The sequence below is a fragment of the Mesoplodon mirus genome (genome assembly GCF_964341445.2).
Source record: "Mesoplodon mirus genome assembly, chromosome: 5".
Classification (NCBI taxonomy): Eukaryota; Metazoa; Chordata; class Mammalia; order Artiodactyla; family Ziphiidae; genus Mesoplodon; species Mesoplodon mirus.
In genome coordinates, this window is record NC_138980.1 from 35,617,860 (window position 1) to 35,636,728 (window position 18,869).

The 18,869-nt window shown below is 55.3% G+C and overlaps 2 protein-coding genes across 2 annotated transcripts; one reads left to right on the forward strand and one right to left on the reverse strand.

Annotated features, from left to right (window-relative positions):
* Nucleotides 1-5,042: 5,042 nt before the first annotated feature.
* Nucleotides 5,043-10,444, forward strand: SHD (Src homology 2 domain containing transforming protein D; the record flags this gene model as incomplete). The annotated part of the gene is made up of 6 exons (XM_082621715.1): nucleotides 5,043-5,339; nucleotides 6,430-6,535; nucleotides 6,614-6,802; nucleotides 8,054-8,177; nucleotides 9,302-9,421; nucleotides 10,040-10,444. 6 exons carry the CDS (start codon nucleotides 5,043-5,045, stop codon nucleotides 10,224-10,226), a joined length of 1,023 nt encoding a protein of 340 aa, XP_082477841.1. The 3' UTR covers nucleotides 10,227-10,444.
* Nucleotides 10,445-11,207: 763 nt separating this feature from the next.
* Nucleotides 11,208-18,813, reverse strand: TMIGD2 (transmembrane and immunoglobulin domain containing 2). The gene is made up of 5 exons (XM_082622044.1): nucleotides 18,761-18,813; nucleotides 16,545-16,904; nucleotides 12,156-12,185; nucleotides 11,971-12,072; nucleotides 11,208-11,636 (listed from the first exon to the last, which is right to left on the reverse strand). Exons 1-5 carry the CDS (start codon nucleotides 18,804-18,806, stop codon nucleotides 11,563-11,565), a joined length of 612 nt encoding a protein of 203 aa, XP_082478170.1. The 5' UTR covers nucleotides 18,807-18,813; the 3' UTR covers nucleotides 11,208-11,562.
* Between the last annotated feature and the right edge of the window lie 56 nt (nucleotides 18,814-18,869).

Consider the following 18,869-nt stretch of genomic DNA (forward strand, 5'->3'; position numbering starts at 1 on the left):
TTGAGGAAATTGAGGCCCAGGGAGCCCCACGCTTCTGCCCACTCTCCGCCACCCTCCCCTTTCCTCCACAGTGCACTGGAATTGTTTCTTTAATTCTTATTTTCCCTGCAGGCTTTTACACTTTGTTCTCCCACCCGTGTCCTGGGAACAGTTTGGCTCCTGGCCCCCAATTTTCTTACAGGGGTTCCCAGGGCCGAGCAGGCAGAGGGACAGCACAGCAAAACTTTGGGCAGGGGGTCTCTTGTGTGTGCTGACCCTCCAGGGCCTCAGCCTGCACGCCCCCTCGCTCCCTGCCTTGAGCCCGCCACCCCGAGATCCACACCCCCTTTTTGCTCTCTGGAGCCTGCCCTTCCCCGCTCGCTGCCAACAGTCCCCATTCCCCACGAGTTCCATGTCTGTCATCTGGTCCTTGGGAGCTGTCAGGCCTCATCCGGAATCTCCGCCATCAGCTCCCCTGGGGGCTGCCTGGCTGCCAGAGCACATCAGAGGGACTGGGGGGGGTGGTCTCCCCTATGCAGGAACCCCCTCCCTCCTGAGCCTGGGCTTCACAAAGGAGACAAGGGTCCGCTCCTGCTTCCCAAGTTCTCACTGAGGGCCAAGCGCTGCCCCAAGCTCCCTCCATGCCAGGGCTCTGAAACCCACGCCCTCGGGCACATGCTCCCTTACCCACCGCCCCATTTTACAGATGGCAGGAGGCTCCTTGGCCAAGGGCTCAGAGTGGGTGAGGGGCTGGACCTGGCTTTGAAACTGCGAGGCTCCAGGGCTAAACCTTCGATCACCACACCCTATAGACTGGGAGCTTCCAGGGAATGGTCTGTGCTTCCCCCATCAGGTTGGGGCCTTGGAAGGCCAGTGTTAGACGGGGAGCCCTTGAAAGCAAGCACATATTTCCTGTGTCAGACTGGGTACTTCGAAGGTCAGTCTTATGCCTCCTCCAACAGACTGGAAGCTCCTAAGGTCAGAGCCATGCCTCTCCCTTCCAACTGGGAGCCTGTTAACGCTTGCACACATCTCCTCCGTCAGACTGGGGGCTTCTGAGGGCAGGACCATGTCTCTCCCATCAGACTGTGAGCTGAAGGCAGGGCTGTGTCCAGGAGCTTCTGAGAGCAGAGGTCATCTCTCCTATCAGACTAGGAGCTCCTAAATCAGGGCCGTGTCTCCTCCATCAGATCAGGAGGTTATAGGCCCCACCATGGGTCATCCCCACTTGGTTCCCTCCTGTCCTGGTGCCTTGGCTCCCATCTCCCCTGCAGACATGGGGATCCGTGAGACAAGAGCAGGCACAGCCCCCAGCCGGTGACCTCCTATGGCTTCTTCCTGAGGTCCCATCCACCCTAAGCATATATTGAGCACTTACTGTATGCCATACAAGAAAATACTATTCAGGGGCTTCCCTGGTGGTGCAGTGGTTAAGAATCCGCCTGCCAATGCAAGGGACACGGGTTTGAGCCCTGGTCCGGGAAGATCCCACATGCTGTGGAGTAACTAAGCCCATGCGCCACAAGTACTGAGCCTGTGCTCTAGAGCCTGTGAGCCACAACTGCTGAGCCCAAGTGCCACAACTACTGAAGCCCATGCGCCTGGAGCCTGTGCTGCGCAACAAGAGAAGCCACTGCAATAAGTCTGCGCACCTCAACGAAGAGTAGCCCCCACTCGCCGCAACTAGAGAAAGCCCCGTGCGCAGCAACGAAGACACAATGCAGCCAAAAATAAATAAGTAAAAAATAAATACATTTATTTTAAAAAAATTTTTTTAAGGCACCCAAAACAGTGCCAGGCAGTAAGCGCTCAACAGAGGTTAGCTGTTGTTCCATTTCATAGATGGGAAAACAGGCCAGGTCACTTACTCAAGGTCAGGTGGGCTGGGATTCCAGAAACCCAGCGCTACCCGGGAGGAGACCTTGGTGGAGGAGACCCTGATAGACCGTCTTTCAGACCCTGAATACTGGGGGAAAAGAGGTCCCCTCAGCCCAGGACCCCCAGACCACTCACCTTCTTGCCTTTGTTCATGCAGTGCCCGCCTCCTGGCTTTGCTCTCTTGCTCCCTCCTCCCCCAATCAGAAAGGCAAAACCCAAGAGGTTACTGGCTATTCAAGGTCATACCACTGCAGGGCCACAGGACCTCCAGCCTGGCTCTAACCCTCATCCACCATCTCCCGCCCCTCCTCAAGCCCCCTCCCTGCTCCTGCAGTGGGAGTGGGGGCAGCCCCAGGAGAAGCCAGCTCAAAAGCTCAGGAATGTCAAACGCCGTTTGATTCTGCCTCCAGGGCCTCTAATTGCTATTCCTGACACACACCGGAATTAGAAGGCCCCTTTCAAATATTTATACCTTAGACATAGCGTATTTATCTGACAGGGAGAGGACTCGGATTTGATGAGATCTGTCAACAGCTCATCCCCGAGCCGGGTATTGCCTTGCAGCTGACAGAAAACAGGACAATTACCTGCCAGTGCTCCCGGGGCAGTCCCCAGGGATGCTGCCTTGTCGCTGATCAGAGAGGGCGGGGTGGGGTGGGGGTCTGTGTGAGTGCTTTTCGGGAGGGAGGACCGAGTTCAACAGGTTCGTGTGGAGGCCAACTCAGCCAAAGCAGGAAAGAGGAGGGGAGGACATACGGATGCCCCTGCTGCCATGAGGCGCCTTGCCTCATCGGCTCTGGACCTCAGTTTCCCCATCTGGAAAATGGGGCTAACAGTGGAGGGGAGATGGAGAACCTCTGATTCCATGAAGAGACCTGATGGGGGTCGAATGCCACCCCAAGCCAGGCCATATCACAGCATCCAGGCAGAAATGAGCTGCGGGGTGTGGATCCCCTCTCTGTGCCTCAGTTTCCCCATCAGGAAAAAATGCCACATCCTCCTGACGATCTTTCCTCCAGCTTTCTGAGTTTTTCCTATTAGAAACCCCATTTTTCAAATCAGGAAAGCAAAGCGTGGCCTGCATAGACATTGCCCAGGCCCCACTATTCTTTGGTGGGGGGCGGAGTGGGGGAGAGCTCACAGCAGTGTCAGCTCTGACTTGTGTCTGGTCCTGCCTCCCCTCCAAGCCACACGCCCAACCTAGGGGGCTTGGAGAAGGGAATCTGAGGTTCCATCCTTCCTGACTACTCCTCTCTTACTCTTTCTATTAGGGGTCACTGAGCAAGCCCCCTTATGGGGAAAGAAAAAAAAAATTTGTTTGCTCTGGAACTGGCCAGCAGCTCCCTTTGCCTCTCTTTTTTTTTTTTTTTTTTTTTTTTTCTTTTTGCTGTATGCGGGCCTCTCACTGTTGTGGCCTCTCCCGTTGCGGAGCACAGGCTCCGGACGCGCAGGCCCAGCGGCCATGGCTCACGGGCCCAGCCGCTCCGCGGCATATGGGATCCTCCCAGACCGGGCCACGAACCCGTATCCCCTGCATCGGCAGGCGGACTCTCAACCACTGCGCCACCAGGGAGGCCCCCCTTTGCCTCTCTTACTCCCCCCAAATCCTTTAGTGTCCTCGCCCCCTGACAGCTGCAGCTGCCAACAGGCAGCCAGGCTAGGCGAGACACCTCTCATTTCTGTCCCCCTCCCGGCCTCCACTCCCAGAAACCACAAAGGGACAGATGCCGAAGGCACACTCCAGGCACAGATACCATCTCCTTTCCCCTGGCCAGCTGCCCCAAACCCCTTCCCCCATCCTGCAATTAGTCCCCTGGGGAGAGGGGACGGAGAGGAGCCCTCCTGGGGGAGGGGAAGCCAGAACCCCGTCCCTTCCGTTGCAAACCCCCCTTCCTTCGGCTGCGTCAATATCCATTTTAGCCGGTGACCTCTGGAACAATTTCCACACACCCAATCTCCTGGTCAGTTTCGCCGCCAGATCCTGGTTCAATTTCAACCCTCAATAGTGGTCACGCTCACCCCCTCTGCTGGTCAATTTCACCCCTGCTCGCGGTCAAGTCCAGCCCTCCATTTCCCGGCCAATTTCCACCTCCCCTCCCTCTCCCCCTTCCCCATCTCAACACCTCTCGCTCTCCGGGGCAAGGTCAGCCCCTGTGGGTTTCCACCTCCCGTGCTCCTCGCTCGCTCCTGCCAGCCTCGGTCCTCCGGGTCACTGTCCAGCCGCCGCGGCCTCGGCCCCCGCCCCTCCCGCCCCGCATACCCCCTCCCTCCCCGGGCAGATGCTCCCCTCCCTCCCCAGAACAGCTGAAGGTCTCAGTCACCTCCGGGGGGAGCGCAGGGGGAGGGGAGGGGAGGGGGCGGGGAAGCCTTGACGTCGCTGCCCGGGACCCGGCCCGGGGCTGGTAGGGGCTGGGGCGTCCGTCTGAGAGCCCCCTCCCCAAAAGTCCCACCTCCCGGGCGCGCGCCGGCGGCTGCGGCTAAAGTCTCTCCGAAAGCGTGAAGGGGGATTGGAGATTTTATTTTCCTTTGTGCCCGCGACTGGGGCCGAATCGAGGCGGCCGGGCCGGGGGCCGCGGGATTGGGGCTCCCCCCGGAGCGGCGAGGAGCGCAACAAAGGATGCGCCGCACCGGGGTCACCGTCCCCGCGGCCCAACTTTGCGCGCGGCGCCCGAGCCCCCGGGGAGCCTGCCCGCTGCCCTGAGAACCCAGGTGTCCGGGCTGAGCCAGGGCTTGGGGGCGTCCGCAGGCGGCGCTTTCCCCGCCCCCGCCCCCAGGAGGGGATCCCGGAGCTTCCCGGAGGCAACGGGTGGCCGAGCCGTGCAAGGAGAGCGCGCTGCCCGCGGAAACTCCGCGGATGCCCCTCGCTCTGGCTGGACGACCCCGCGCTCGGCGTTCAGAGCCCTACGCGGCGCCCCCTTCCCCCGCCGTCCTTCCAGAGCCGGGCTAAGGTGCGCTTTTGCTTCTCCTCCCCCTTCCTCCCTCCTCTGTCTCCTCCTTTCCCCCCCCCCCGCCTTTTCCCCCTCCTCTGAGCCCAGCCAAGGGTCACACCTGATCTTTCTCCTCCTCCTTCCTCCCTTCCTTCTCCCCCTGCTCCTCCCTGGGGACTCTGCTGAGGAAGGGGGCCCAGAAGAGGGCATGTGGGTCCTCTTCTGACAGTGGCCAGGTTTGGGGTGACAGGCGCTCAAATGGCCAAGTGGCTACGAGACTACCTGAGCTTTGGCGGTCGGAGGCCCCCTCCGCAGCCGCCCACCCCCGACTACACGGACAGCGACATCCTGCGGGCCTACCGGGAACAGAAGGATCTGGACTTCGAGGACCCCTATGAGGATGCAGATGGCCGCCTAGAGACCGACTCCGCGGGACCCGGGGACTCCAAGGGCCCTGGAGACACCAAGTACGACTCTCCAAAGCACCGGCTCATCAAGGTGGAGGCAGTCGACGTGGCCAGAGCCAAGGTCTTGCTGGGCAGCCCCCGGGAAGAGGTGCGTGGCTAAGGCCCAGAGGTTGGGTGGCCCCAGGAGACTGGGTGGGGCGGCCAGGCTAGGTTTCCCCAGGACTTTGAGGAGCGTGTTTTATGTGTTACCCCAGGGAAAGACCAGGGCACCAGCCGGACACTCCCCAATCCTCCATCCGCTTGGTGGAGTTTGATATCTGCCCCTTTTTACTGTACAGCGCTGGTTGTCCTCCTCCCTCTCTGACTGGCTTTGTGCCCCTGTCCTCCTGCTTCCTGATTCCCCCCTTCTGGATCCCTCTGGACAGCTTCCCTTCCTCTTAGCAGCTGAAGGGATCTTCCTTAAACAGATCTGAGTGAGTCAGTTTCCTGCGGGCACTTAAACATCCTCACCACTACTCTCCACCCTTCCTCTCTTATTACTCCCATTTTACAGAAGTGAAAACTGAGGCTCACAGAAGAGAAGCGACTGGCCCAACGTCACATGGCTGTAGCTTGTTAGAACTTGAACCCAAACCTGCCTCCAATGCCCATGCTTTTTTTTTTTTCCAGTACTTTTCCTAGAGGATCACGGGGTCCACCCCAAACCCTCAGTGGAGAGACAGAGAAGGCTTCAAAGAGGGTTACGGTAGGCTGTGTCAGGTAGTGGTTAATGGCACAGAGAAAGGTAGGAGGAAGCAGGGACTCAGGGAAGCAGACAACCTAGGATCAAACGCTGCTTCTTACTTATCAGCTGTGTGACCCTGAGCAAGTCACTTGCCCTCTCTATGCCTTGGTTTCCTCATCTGTAAAATGGGGATAAGGTACTTACTGAGTATTGGTACTACAAGTAAATATATGTGAAGCCTTTAGAACAGTACTGGCACCTAATCATTAAAATGATTGAAGGAGGGAGGTAGGACCTGTGTCAGGGAGAATCAGAACAGCACAGAGGAAGAGAGCAAGGGAAGCTCTATCTGCAAACACTCGCGGGTGGAAGAGAAAACTACTTGCTTGGAGGGGATGTATCAGATGACACAGAGACAGCAGGCAAGAGGTGTAGTATCGCCCAGCAGGGGTATTCAGAGCTAGGCTTGGTCCCCCTGAGCCCTTGACTCCCTCCCCTTCCTTTCTGTCTTCAGTTGGAAGTCGACACCGAGTACTCAGACCCCTTTGATGCCCAGCCGCACCCGTCACCCCCGGATGACGGCTACATGGAGCCCTACGATGCCCAGCGAGTCATGAGCGGTGAGTGGGCAGAGCTTGGGGGAAGGTGATAGGGTCCCAGGTGGGAGTGGGAGCTGACCAGTGTCCTCGGCCTCCCAGAACTGCCATACAGGAGGGTGCAGCTATATGACACTCCCTATGAGGAGCAGGACCAAGATCTGGGAGATGGGCCTCCTTCAGGGTGGAAACCTCGGCAGAGCCGGCTGCCCCAGGAGGATGAACGGCCAGCAGACGAGTATGACCAGCCCTGGGAGTGGAAGAAAGACCACATCTCCAAGGCGTTTGCAGGTGCTTCTCTGACCCTGACCTCTGAATGCCTGTGTCCCTCTATTTCCTGCTCTGGTCAAATCCCCTGTTTCAACTTACAGAGTAAATCCCCATCACCTGTCACTTTGGTAGTTTGTTAATTCTCACTGAAGTGTGAATGACTGATAGTCATAATCTTCCCAGGAGAATCTGTAACTGCCTTGGAGACTGAAACCCCATTTATTGATTGATTGATTGATTGATGCCACACCGGTGGCGTGGCTTGCGGGATTTTAGTTCCCCGACCAGGGATTGAACCCAGGCCCTCAGCAGTGAAAGTGCAGAGTCCTAACCACTGGACTGCCAGGGAATTCCCTGAAACCCCTTTCAGAGTGCAATAGAACCTACTCATTCTGCTCAGTATAGTGCAGGAATAGGTTTGATGTCAGACTAGATCTGGGTTTGTGTCACTTGGGCAAATCCCTTTATCTCCCTGAGTCTCAGTTCCCTTACCTGTAAAATGGGGATCATTCTAGTACCTATCGAATAGGGTACTTGTAAATTGAGTTCTAAGGTGCTCAATTACACAGTAGCCATTGTGGAAGAAGGTGGCATATCCTGGAGTCAATTCATAACTGAGTTGGGTAAGCTTTGATAAGTCTCTGAACCTCAGTTTCCTCTTCTGTAAAGAGGGAATAATAAGGTCAGCTTTAAGAAATAAAATAACTTGGACTTCCCTAACGGTCCAGTGTTTAAGACTTCCATTGCAGGGGACACGGATTCTATCCCTGGTCAGGGAACTAAGATCCCACATGCTGCATGGTGTGGCCAAAAAAAAAAAGGAAAAAAATAACTTGGACCAGGAAGAGTTGTGCGTACCCAAATCTGCCCCAGAAGTTGTATGACTGTGAGGGAAATTGGAGCTCAGTGCCTCAGTCTACCTGTCTGTATATTGAGGGTGGTTTTCTAGCTCTATGAGTTGGCCAAAATCCGGCAGAACTTCCCACCCACCCCTCTAGCCACACCCCCTGCTCTCTGATTTATCACTCAGGGAACTGCCCACCCTTCCATGCCACCAGATTCAAGAATGACCACACCCCTTTCTTCTGAAGGCTAATTGGTTGCTTGCGTACCAATCCCGCCCCAGCCTTAAGCCCAACCCCTCCTCTTCTGGGTTCTGATAGGTTGCCCTAAGCTGGCACCGCCTTCCTACTGAAATTCCACTGGCTTGCCCCCACCCCACCCTCTTGAGATAGGCGGGACTTAACCATTTTCTCTTTAAACCTTCTCCAGTGCAGTTTGACGGTCCGGAGTGGGAAAGAACCTCAGGCTCAGCCAAGGAACTCCGGAGACTCCCGCCCAGAAGCCCCCAGCCTGCAGAGCGCGTGGACCCGGCCCTGCCTCTGGAAAAACAGCCGTAAGTGGGGAAGTTGAAGGTGGACTTGAATCCCTCCCTGCCCCACACCAGCCACAGATTCCTCGGGCCAGGGGGGCTGGAGGAACTTTCACTCATCCACTTCATTCATTTTTTCAACTAATCTTCGCTGGGTGACAGTGTCTCTGTGGGCCAGACACCCAGCTCGGTGCAAAGCAGAATCAGATGGCGTCTCCATTCCCTCCGGCGTCAGATTCTGGGTTCAAATCCCTTCTCTATCTTATGGCTGTGTGGCCTTGGGCAAGTCACTTAACCTCTCCAAACCTTGGGCTCAACACCTCCAAGACAGTGCCTGCCTCACACAGAGTAAAAGGGGATTTCCTCCCTTCCCTTGAGTGGGGTTTATAAGGCTGAGATCAAAGAGACATCTTTCTCACCCCCAGGAGATCTTGTGGTGAAAGTGGGAGGAGCAGGATTTTGAAGGGGTCCCAACTTTAGGCTGGGTTGAAGCTCACAAGCTGGGAGAGTCTGGGTGTTCTCTGTGTCTCTCCAGTCTAGGAGCTTCTCAGGGAACTCCCCGAGCCCCCAGAGCCCAGCCCTGTGAGTACCAGGGTGTGTTTATCACAGTCATTCCCAAACCTCTTAGGTAAGCAGTACAGAACTGCCTAACTAACACAAGCACAGGGGATTTTCTTTCAATACAAACAACTATTTGGTGCTCATCTGTCTTTGACACTTCGCTCCCACTGCTAACTTCTCTTTGAGCACATTAAAGAAAAATGTTATGTAACAAATGGTACAGGTGGGTTGGGGATACAGGATGTGGTGAATCTCATGCAAGTGATATGCAAGTGATTCGAGTTGGGGGATTAGGGAGGGGTTGAGGACACTTGGAGACTCAGCTGAGGGAGGCTGTAAAAATCAAGGTCGGGGTATGTGCTGAGTTGGAAGAGCAGCTCCAGGTTGACCTGGGTTCAGCTCCCTCCCAGGGAGAACCTTGTCTGCCTGAAAATCAGGCTCCTCTTGAGAAATCCAAGGGAATTTGTCTCGCTTGTTTGCCTGGACGTCCCAAGTCCTTCAAAAGAGCTGTGCCTGCATCCAGCCCCAGGACGTGTTGGAAAGGGGGATTGATTGCCCTTCAGGAGACCTCTGTCCCCACCCCCTAGGTGGTTTCACGGCCCGCTGAGCCGGGCAGATGCCGAGAACCTCCTGTCACTCTGCAAGGAAGGCAGCTACCTCGTGCGGCTCAGCGAGACCAGCCCCCAGGACTGCTCCCTATCCCTCAGGTGAGACCGCAGCCCCCTGGAGGGACAGAGAGGGTCACAGGACTGCATGCTTCCCGGAGCAGAGGGGTGTGTCTCCAGCAGCCAGTGGGCGGGATTTCCAGGGCTGATGGACAGAGCTTTCAGGCCAGGGGGTGGGGCTTATGGGGCTCGTGGGCGGGGCTTCCAGGCCAGGGGGCGGGGCTTCCATAGAGGCCACCGGCTTGGTTCCGACTGAGAATGAACTCCCTGTCACTGGAGGTACGCAAGAAGATGGAGAGGAAGTCATACCGTAGATCTAGGGCTTGAGGGGAACCAGGGACCCTAGACTGAGGGTAACTAGTGAGGAGCCCAGGACAGGTAGCACAAGGTTTCAAGAGGTTTGGAGAGAAAGTGCCTTCTGTGTTCCTGGGGAGGGACCCCCACCTGGTAGGAGCTCCAGCCTGTCTTGATAGGGGACAAGTTCGGAAGGCATCCCCGCAATGTGCAACTAGCCAAGAGCTTGACGCCAAGCGGCTGTTAATCAGAAATATTAGGGGATGCCAGCGTCGGGCTCCTGGGGGCCATGAGGGGGTGGCTTTAGGGTTGGAGAGTGTGGGCGGGTCTGGAGTGCTGGGAACCCCCTCTGACTCCTGTCTCCAGGAGCAGCCAGGGCTTCCTGCATCTGAAGTTTGCTCGGATCCGAGAGAACCAGTTCGTGCTGGGTCAGTACAGCGGCCCCTTCCCCAGCGTGCCGGAGCTGGTGCTCCATTATAGCTCCCGCCCACTGCCCGTGCAGGGCGCTGAGCATCTGGCCCTGCTGTACCCCGTGGTCTCACAGACCCCCTGACTGAACCTCAGCGCCCCCGCCCTGGGCTGTGAGGACCCAGATCAGTGGCTGCAAACGGTGGAGGTCTTTCCAGTCCTGGGGAAGGCTGTATGGAGAGACCCCCGTGCCCCTCCAGGCTCTGGGTCTTCATCAGAGCCGCCCTGCTCAGCCTCCTTCTGGGTTCTACGGATCAGAATTGGGTCTCGAAGCCCTCCTCTGGCCTGGAAAATAAATAAGTTATTGTGTGTTTCAAGTGTCCTTTCTGGGAGGTGGGGATCTCAGCCCCTCAGAAGGAAGAGGGGAGGCAGACCCTTGGAGGGGGAAGAGCATCCCCAGCTCCTCGTTTTGGGGATGGAGCTGGGGTTGGAGTCTGAATGGCTCACGGGGAGGGACCAGAATTCAGAGAGCTGGAGACAGGCAGGGAGAGAGAGGCATGGAGGCAGATAAAAACCCGGAGACAGTGGATGGAGACCAGCAGATTAAAAAGATGGAGAAACGGAGGGGGCGAGGCTCTCAGGCCAACCCTGCCCCCACCCTGCCCCTCCTCCCTATCCGGGGCGGGCGGGCGGGCAAGGGCTGATGCTGCAGAAAGGACATCTGTCCCCATGGAAACAGCAGAAGTGGGGGAGGGGAGCCAGGCCCAGCTGGTGTCACTTCAAGGTGACAGTCGGGCAGGAGACCCCGGGGGCTGATAAATGCCAGGAAGCCCCGATCTCCCCCCGCACCCAACTCCAAGCCTGCCTGGCGGGGAGATACCAGCTGGGGAGGGGTGGTGCGTCCAGCTCCGGGCACTGTTTTGAAGCCAGGGGCATCACTTCTCTGCTAATTGGACATGTCTCTCCAAGAATAAGAGGCGGAAGGCTTGCGAGTCGTCAGAGCCCCCTCACCACAGTGGTCCTCTGAGACCCCCCTGATGGCTCCTTAGATCTCTTTAGCACTCCCAAATTGCCACAAATTCTGGCTTTGCTTTCTTCATGAGCCTTTATTGGGTGTTCTGTGGGCAAGGAAGAGGTCCAGCCTCATAGAAATGAGGAGGGGGTGTGTCTCAGGGTGAACTGCTGGACTTCATGATCCTCTTGGAATAAGTCACATCTTTACGTAGCTGCTGGGGGGTCCTCTCTGGGTCTCTGGGGGTTCTGATTCATCTTCCCACTTCAAGGAATCCTCTTGGCCTTGGCTGCCCAGAGGAGCCTGGGCCAGGAGGGAGGACTCCAACTGCAGAGATGGGGTGACTGGGCCTGGGGCTGGAGGAAGACTTGGGAGCCAGAGGCCACTTGGGGGTGGGGGGCCAGGGGAAAGAGATCGAATAGAAGCTTTGGCCCTTCTGATTCTTGCTGGAGATGTCCAGCACCTTCCCCTACACAGGCCTTGCCTCACTCTTCCTTGGGGCCTTCCGGGGCTGGTATAGGGCATTGCTGTAGACTGGATTCCCTGCATTGGAAGGAGGGGGGTATGACACCAAGAGGGGAGAATCACTTAAGAGAGCCTGGCCCTCTCCAGCCCACTTTCTGGAGGCTTTGTCTATGCCTCTGAAAAAACATGGGTGTAGGGGCCAGCCTTCCCCATCTATTCCCCTTCTCTGCCTCCCAGCCTCACCCTCGCTCCTCCCAAAAGGGGCAGGTATCAAAGTCAGAAGGGTCTGCGTTCCATCCTTGTCAAGCAGCTGCAGTTCCCGCCTCCGCCGTGCGGGGGCGGGGTCGCCAGTGGATGGCGGTGCTCGTGGGAACCGTCCGCCCTCCGAGCGGCTACCTGCGCCGTTCCTTACCTGCGTCTCTATTCCGGCAGCGGCGGCGGCCCCAGATCCAGACGCCCAGAGCGAAAGCGGCCACGGCCACGGCCCCAGTCACCAGCAGTGCGAAGGAGAGCCCTGGGGAGGCGGTGGTGGTTTGTGGGCGGTCTGACTGGGGACGGGGGGCGGGGCTGGAGGAGGGACACGTGGGCGGAACTCACCTGAGAAGCTCCGGTTCAGTAGCCAGCCATCTGCCGAGAAGAAACCTACGTCTCAGGGGAGCTCACCTTCGAGTCCAGCTTCCTGCAGTCCTTCAGGGTAAGAGCCCGTCTACCCCCTGTGGGACCTCAGGGTTCTTGCCCCTGCCATGCTGTGTGAGTTCAGGCAGGGATTTGCTCTGAACCTGTTTGCTCTTTTGAAAAAAGGATACTAATCATTCCTATCTTCTTGGGTTATTGTGAAGTAACTGCGGAATTTTCTCATCATGAGCTCCATCATCCCCACCATGAGCTGCACCACCCTTGTCATGAGCCCCATTGCTGCCGCCCCATAGGCTCCACCGCTCCCATCACAAGCCTTATCATCCCCACCCTTAGTCCCATCACCCTGAACATGAGCTCCATCATCCTCATTTTGAGCTCCACCATCTTCACCAGGAACTTTACCAACACCACCATGAGCTCCATCATCCTGATCATGGGATCTATCGTCCTCATGGCTCCTGTTTTTTGAGCGTCTACACTGTGTCAATCCCAAGAAAACTGAGCCTCAGAGAGCCTGAGTCACTTGCTTGGAGACACACACACAAGCAACAGCTGGGCCCTGCTTTGAACAAAGGTGTTTCTCCCCTCAGCTTCCCTCTCCCTTCCCTGTTTCAGAAAGAAAGGAAAAAAACCAAACCAAAACAAACAAAAACTTACACGGGCCTGAATTTTTGAGTCTTGCTGAATAATCAGTATCATAGAACATAGTAAGTCTTCAGTAAACTTATGTTTACTGAGGACTTACTATGTCCAGACCCTGCAATAAACTCTTTAGATATAATCACTTTAAATTCACCTAATCCGATGAGGAAAGCACTATTAGCTGAATTTTGATGACTAAGGAAACAGGCACAGAAGGGTCAAGTCACTTGCCCAAGGTCACACAGCAAGTGAATGGCAGAATGGGGATGTGCTTTCAGGTCTGTATAACTGACATGAACCCCAGCCAAAGGCGCCTTCTCCTGTGACTAAGACGAGACCCAGAGCCCCCAAGCCCTTCATCTTGCAGGTTCTAAAGTTGGCAGTGGTCCCAGGGTTCCAAGCAGCTGTTCAGGGATGGGAAAGCCAGCTGTGGGGAGCTGGACCTGTGCCCGCTCACTCTCGCTCCCTCACAGCTGCCAACAACTCACAGCCTGGTGCCTCTGCTACCCTGCCTCTGCTAATTGGTAATTGGCCCCCTCATCACTGGAGGGGTGGGGGGCAGGCAGGACAGCCATAACACACCGCCCCGGAGGCAGGCAGTGGGTGGGTCCTGCCAGCTGGAGACAAATGGGCGTCTCTTGGGCCTGGGAGCCTGGGTGGTGCTTCATTCTGCCTGATATGGGCCAGGCATGTGCCCAAGGCCCTCGGGAACCGCTGAGAGAGAGCAGGACCCCATCGGGTCAACCTGGGTCTCCGGCCCTTATGGCTTGGCCTATAATGGGGTGTCATGCAGAGTGGGGGAAGTGCATGAGGTGGGCTCTGGAGAAAGCTGGCTGCATCCCCGGCTTGTGTGTGTGGTTGGATGTGTCTTGGCCCTTGCTGGGCCTCAGCTTTATCCTCTGTAAAGTGAGGCAGCTGGCTTAGCTGATCGGGAAAGTGGCTTCCAGCCTTGAGAGTCCATGGCTTTCTTTTGAGTTTATTTGTTTGGCCGCGCCACACGGTTTGCGGGATCTTAGTTCCCCGACTCACCAGGGATCGAACCCGTGCCCCCTGCAGTGGAAGCGTGGAATCCTAACCCCTGGACCCCCGGGGAATTCCCGAGAGTCAGTGGTTTTCAATTCTGGATTCTGGAATTCTAGAATTTTCTGCTCCTACACACTTTGTGATTGCAAAATTCTAAGAGTCTCTCTGGGACTCCCCTGGTGGTCCAGCGGTTAAAATCCATCCTGCAATGCAGGAGACACCAGTTCGATCCCTGTTCAGGGAGCTAGGGTCCCATGGGCCGCAGGGCAACTAAGCCCATGCGCCACAACTAGAGAACCTGAGTGCTGCAACTGGGACTTAACACGGCCAAAATATAAATAAATAAATATTTAGAAAAAAAAATTCAAAGAGTCTCTCTTTTTAAAGTATTTAAGACCGGTTTCCCTGGTAGCACAGTGGTTAAGAATTCACCTGCCAGTGCAGGGTACACAGGTTCGAGCCCTGGTCCAGGAAGATCCCACATGCCGCAGAGCAACTAAGCCCGTGTGCCACAACTACTGAGCCTGCGCTCTAGAGCCTGCGAGCCACAACTAGTGAGCCCTCGAGCCACAACTACTGAAGCCCGCACACCTAGAGCCCCTGCTCCGCAACAAGAGAAGCCACCACAATGAGAAGCCCACGCACCACAACGAAGAGTAGCCCCTGCTCAGGGCAACTAGAGAAAGCCTGTGCAAGCAACAAAGACCCAACACAGCCAAAAATAAGTTAATTAATTAATTAATTAATATTAAAAATAAGTAAATAAAGTATTTAAGACTACAACTCTAAGATTCTAGAATCTTCCATTCCTTTATTTCAGTGTTTCTCAACTTCTTTCATTATCACTCCCCTAAGTAGACTTTCTAAGAACCTTAATTTGTTCCCCAATGAAATGTTAATACCGCAGACATTCTGTAACTCTGTTTATGGGCTGTCTGCATATAGATGCTTTGTACATAACAAGAGTAAGATTTTCTTTGCTCCCAAGAACAAAGGACTGCCTCCTTAGGAGTGACAGTCCCATGCAGAACATATGCTGTAATTCTCAGAGCTTAGAATTTATGTCCCTAGGATTCTAGAACTGCAAGATTCTATCTTGTGGTTTGAGATTCTGGAATTGTCCTCGGTACAATAGAAATGTGTCCATATGTTGACCAAAAGACAAGTTCTAGATTGTTCACAGTAGCCTTATTCATAATAGCTAAAACCCAGAATATGCCCAAATGGTCATCAGTAGGAAATTGGAATGATTGGTGGTGATGGAGGCTGCTCTGCAGCAAGGATGAGCCACTGCTCCACACACCAACATGGAGGAATCTTCCAGACATCATGTTGAGTGAAAGATGTCGGAGACAGAATATACTCTGTGAGTCTATTTAAGTAAAATGTGAAACCAGTTAAAATAGATTTATGCTGTTAGAGGTCAGGATGGTGGGGTGGGCATGAGGATGGCATCTATGAGGAAGCAGATACGTGTGTTGAGCATGGTGGTGGGTACCCAAGTGTGTTCAGGTTGTGAGAATCTATTGCTGTGGTTTGTATACAACCCTCCAAAATTCATATGTTGAATCCTAACCCCCAATATGATGGTAACTGGAGGTCGGGGCCTTTGGGAGGTGATTAGATCATGAGGGTAGAGCCTTCATGAATGGGACCAGTGCTCTTATAAAAGGGACCCCAGGGGACTTCCCTGATGGTCCAGTGGTTAAGACTCCATGCTTCCAGTGCAGGGGGCACAAGTTCGATCCCTGGTTGGGGAACTAAAATCCCACATGCCATGCGGCATGCCCCCCCCAAAAAAAGGACCCCAGAGAGTCCCCCGGCTTCTTCTTCCACGTGAGGACATAGCTAGAAGGTGCAAGCTATGAAACATGAAGAGGGTTCTCACCAGAACAAAACCTTGCTGGTACTTTGATCTTGGATTTCCAGCCTCCAGAATTCTGAGAAATAAATCTGTGGTTTATAAGCCACCCAGTCTGTAGTGTTTTGTTATAACAGCGGCCGAACAGACTAAGACATCCATTGAGCTGGCCACTTACAGTGTGTGCATTTCTCTGCTTGTAGGATGTACTTGAATAGCATGTTTTAGGGGATTGTTTTGAATCAGAATCCAGAATTATATATATTCAAGGGTTTTTGTTTTTGTTTTTGTTTTTTTGCGGTACGCGGGCCTCTCACTGTTGTGGCCTCTCCCCTTGCGGAGCACAGGCTCCGGACGTGCAGGCTCCAGACGCACAGGCTCAGTGGCCATGGCCCACGGGCCCAGCCGCTCCAAGGCATGTGAGATCTTCCTGGACCGGGGCACGAACCCATGTCCCCTGCATCAGCAGGCAGACTCTCAACCACTGCGCCACCAGGGAAGCCCTCAAGGGTTATTATAATTGTGATATCTTGGAAAAGGGCTCAGCAAATACGGCCCATTGCCTATTTTTTTCAATAAAGTTTTATCGGCATCCAGGCCCGCCATTCCTGTAGGTCTGCCTCTGGTGACTTTCATGCTGCAACGGCAGAGTGGAGTTGTTGCAACAGAGGCTGTCTGGTTTACAAACTTCTTGCATCTGCAGACTTTCTGTTCCTAGGAACCTGATTTGGAGAATTTATGTTTCTAGGAGTTTGAGATTCTACAGTTTTAAGATTTCTAGAAGTTCCAAGTCCCCGGCTTGCCCGCACATGCTCTCATACCCGTCTCCACCAGGAGCTGTGTCCCACTGCCCAGGGCCTCCTCCAAATCAGGGATCTCCATGGTCGCCCAGCACACGTAGAGCCCACCGTCATTGAGGCTCACGTGGTCCAGCTGCAGGGTGAGATTGCCAGGCGGCTGCCAGGAGAGACGGCCCCGAGGCCCGCAGACACCCACGGTGAGACTGCCGTTGATGATGTGTGTCTGGCACAAGATGTCACCATCCTTGGTCCATTCAACGTGTAGCCGCTCCCAGGCCTGGGCCTGCGTCACCTGGCAGGCCAAGGTCACCTGGCTGTCCTGCCTCACCTGCAGCAACTTGGGTGCCTGCTGCACACTCAGGCCTGTGGCTCCTTGCAGGGCTGAGGGACAGAAGAGGTGAGTGAGGCCTTTCTCAGTGTGTGTAAGTGTGTGTGACTTACTGCATTAGCCAGCCCACAGGGATGAGGCAGTAAGAGTCTGAAAGCTTGCTGTCTGTGTGATCTTTGCAAGGTTCTTGCTGAGGCTCAATGGCCTCATCTGTGAAATGGGGATAAGTCTCCTGGCACTGGCGAGATTTCAAGGTGGACTGTGTGACGTGTCCGGCTCTCAGCCACACAAATATTGCCTCACGTGAGCCAGACCCTGTCCTGGCCACTGTAGACACAGACACAGAGGTGACTAAGACAAAAATCCCTACCCTTGTGGAGCTGAGGTTCTGTGGGGAGAGAGAGACACTGGAAGTCGTGAAATGAGAATCCTGATGGAGGGAAGGAAAGGGGAGTGGCAATAGGGGATAAGGATGAAGTGAGAGGATCTACTTATAGAGGATGGTCAGGGAAGGCCTCTCAGAGGAGGTGACATTTGAACAGGGATCTGAATGGTAAGAAGTAGTCAGTCGTGGGAAGGAAGATATGCAGGAAGAGCACTCCAGACAGAGGGAATGGGCCGTGCGAAGGTCCTGGGGCTGGACCGTGCCTGGTAAGTTTCAGGAACAGTGAGGAGGCCCCGTGGCTGGAGAAGAGCTTGCCGGTGAGAGGAAGTGGGATCCAAGAAGTCAGCAGGGGATGGCTTTTTCGAGGCCTGCAGGCCATGGGGGTGGGGTGTGGTGGAGGTACAGAGGTGGGGGCGGGGAAATGGGAGCAGTTTAGTTTTTAACCTAAGTGTGATGGGAAACCAGGGGAGCAGGGAGGAAATGTGGTCCAATTTAAGTTTTAAAAAAATCACCCTGACTGCCATGGTGAGAACAGACTATGACACAGGGAGATCAGGTGAGGCCAGGAAGTGAGGGTCCAGGAGACCAGTGATGTGGGCCGGACCCTGGAAAGAAGTGGTCAAAGTCTGAATACATTTTGAAAGTTGCCCCCAGAAGGACTACAAGAAGAACTGAATTGAGAGAGAGGGAAAGAGGGACAGTGGCAGATTTCCAAGGTTTAACCTGAGGGACTTTGTGAATGGTGGAGGCTTTGGGCCAAGATGGGGGACACCGAGGGAGAAGCAGGGCTGGAGGGGAAAGAGTGAGTTTGCTTTGGGCCATGAGAAGTCTGGGGTGTCTGTTAGACTCCCCTTCAAGTTCCTGGTCTTTGGGGTGCAGTTGTAGCTGACGCTAGAGAGAGGAGATCCAGGGAACAGGCAGAGGGAACAGCAGGTGCAAAGGCCCGGAGGTGGGATCAAGCTTGATGTGCTGGGATAAAAAAAAGAAAAAAGTGGGCTTCCCTGGTGGCACAGTGGTTGAGAGTCCGCCTGCCGATGCAGGGGACACGGGTTTGTGCCCCATTCCAGGAGGACCCCACGTGCCGCGGAGTGACTAGGCCCGTGAGCCATGGCCGCTAGGCCTGCACATCCGGAGCCTGTGCTCCGCAATGGGGGAGGCCACAACAGTGAGAGGCCCGCGTACCGCAAAAAAAAAAAAGAAAAAAGGAGAGAAGAGTCAGCAGGCTGGCCACGGGGGAGAGAGGGAATGCAGAGGAGAGAGGAGATGAGAGAGGCCAGCGGAGCCAGGTCACGCAAGACTCGTACGCAGGTCATGGTGTGAATTTTATCCTGCGGGCCCCTCTGAGGATCCTTGCTAGAACCCTCCAACCCTTGTAAAGTTCTGAGTATCAGGGAGAGAGATGGGGCCTATTTGGCAGCGCAGAGAGACTGAGGTTTCGAGGGGCTCTGTATAGGAGGGGCAGGAAGCTGGGGTGATGGGTCGCAACAGGGTGGGGGTAGAGGGGAGGGAGGCCCAAGTACTCACCCCAAAACTGTGCCAGGAGGAGCAGCACCATGCCCAGGGAACCCATTCCTGGCCCATCAGGCTCCCCTCTCCCAGCTGGCATCCTGCCCCCCGCTCTCCCCCTCCTACG

What these genes read in the sequence shown, in the direction of transcription:
- TMIGD2 (XM_082622044.1), bottom strand. Translation starts at nt 18,806, where the DNA reads ATGGGTTCCCTGGGCATGGTGCTGCTCCTCCTGGCACAGTTTTGGG. An exon ending in ACTGAACCGGAGCTTCTCAG is followed by an intron (nt 12,073 to 12,155) that starts GTGAGTTCCGCC and finishes CCGCCTCCCCAG; the next exon opens with GGCTCTCCTTCGCACTGCTG. An exon ending in CTGCCGGAATAGAGACGCAG is followed by an intron (nt 11,637 to 11,970) that starts GTAAGGAACGGC and finishes CTTCCAATGCAG; the next exon opens with GGAATCCAGTCTACAGCAAT.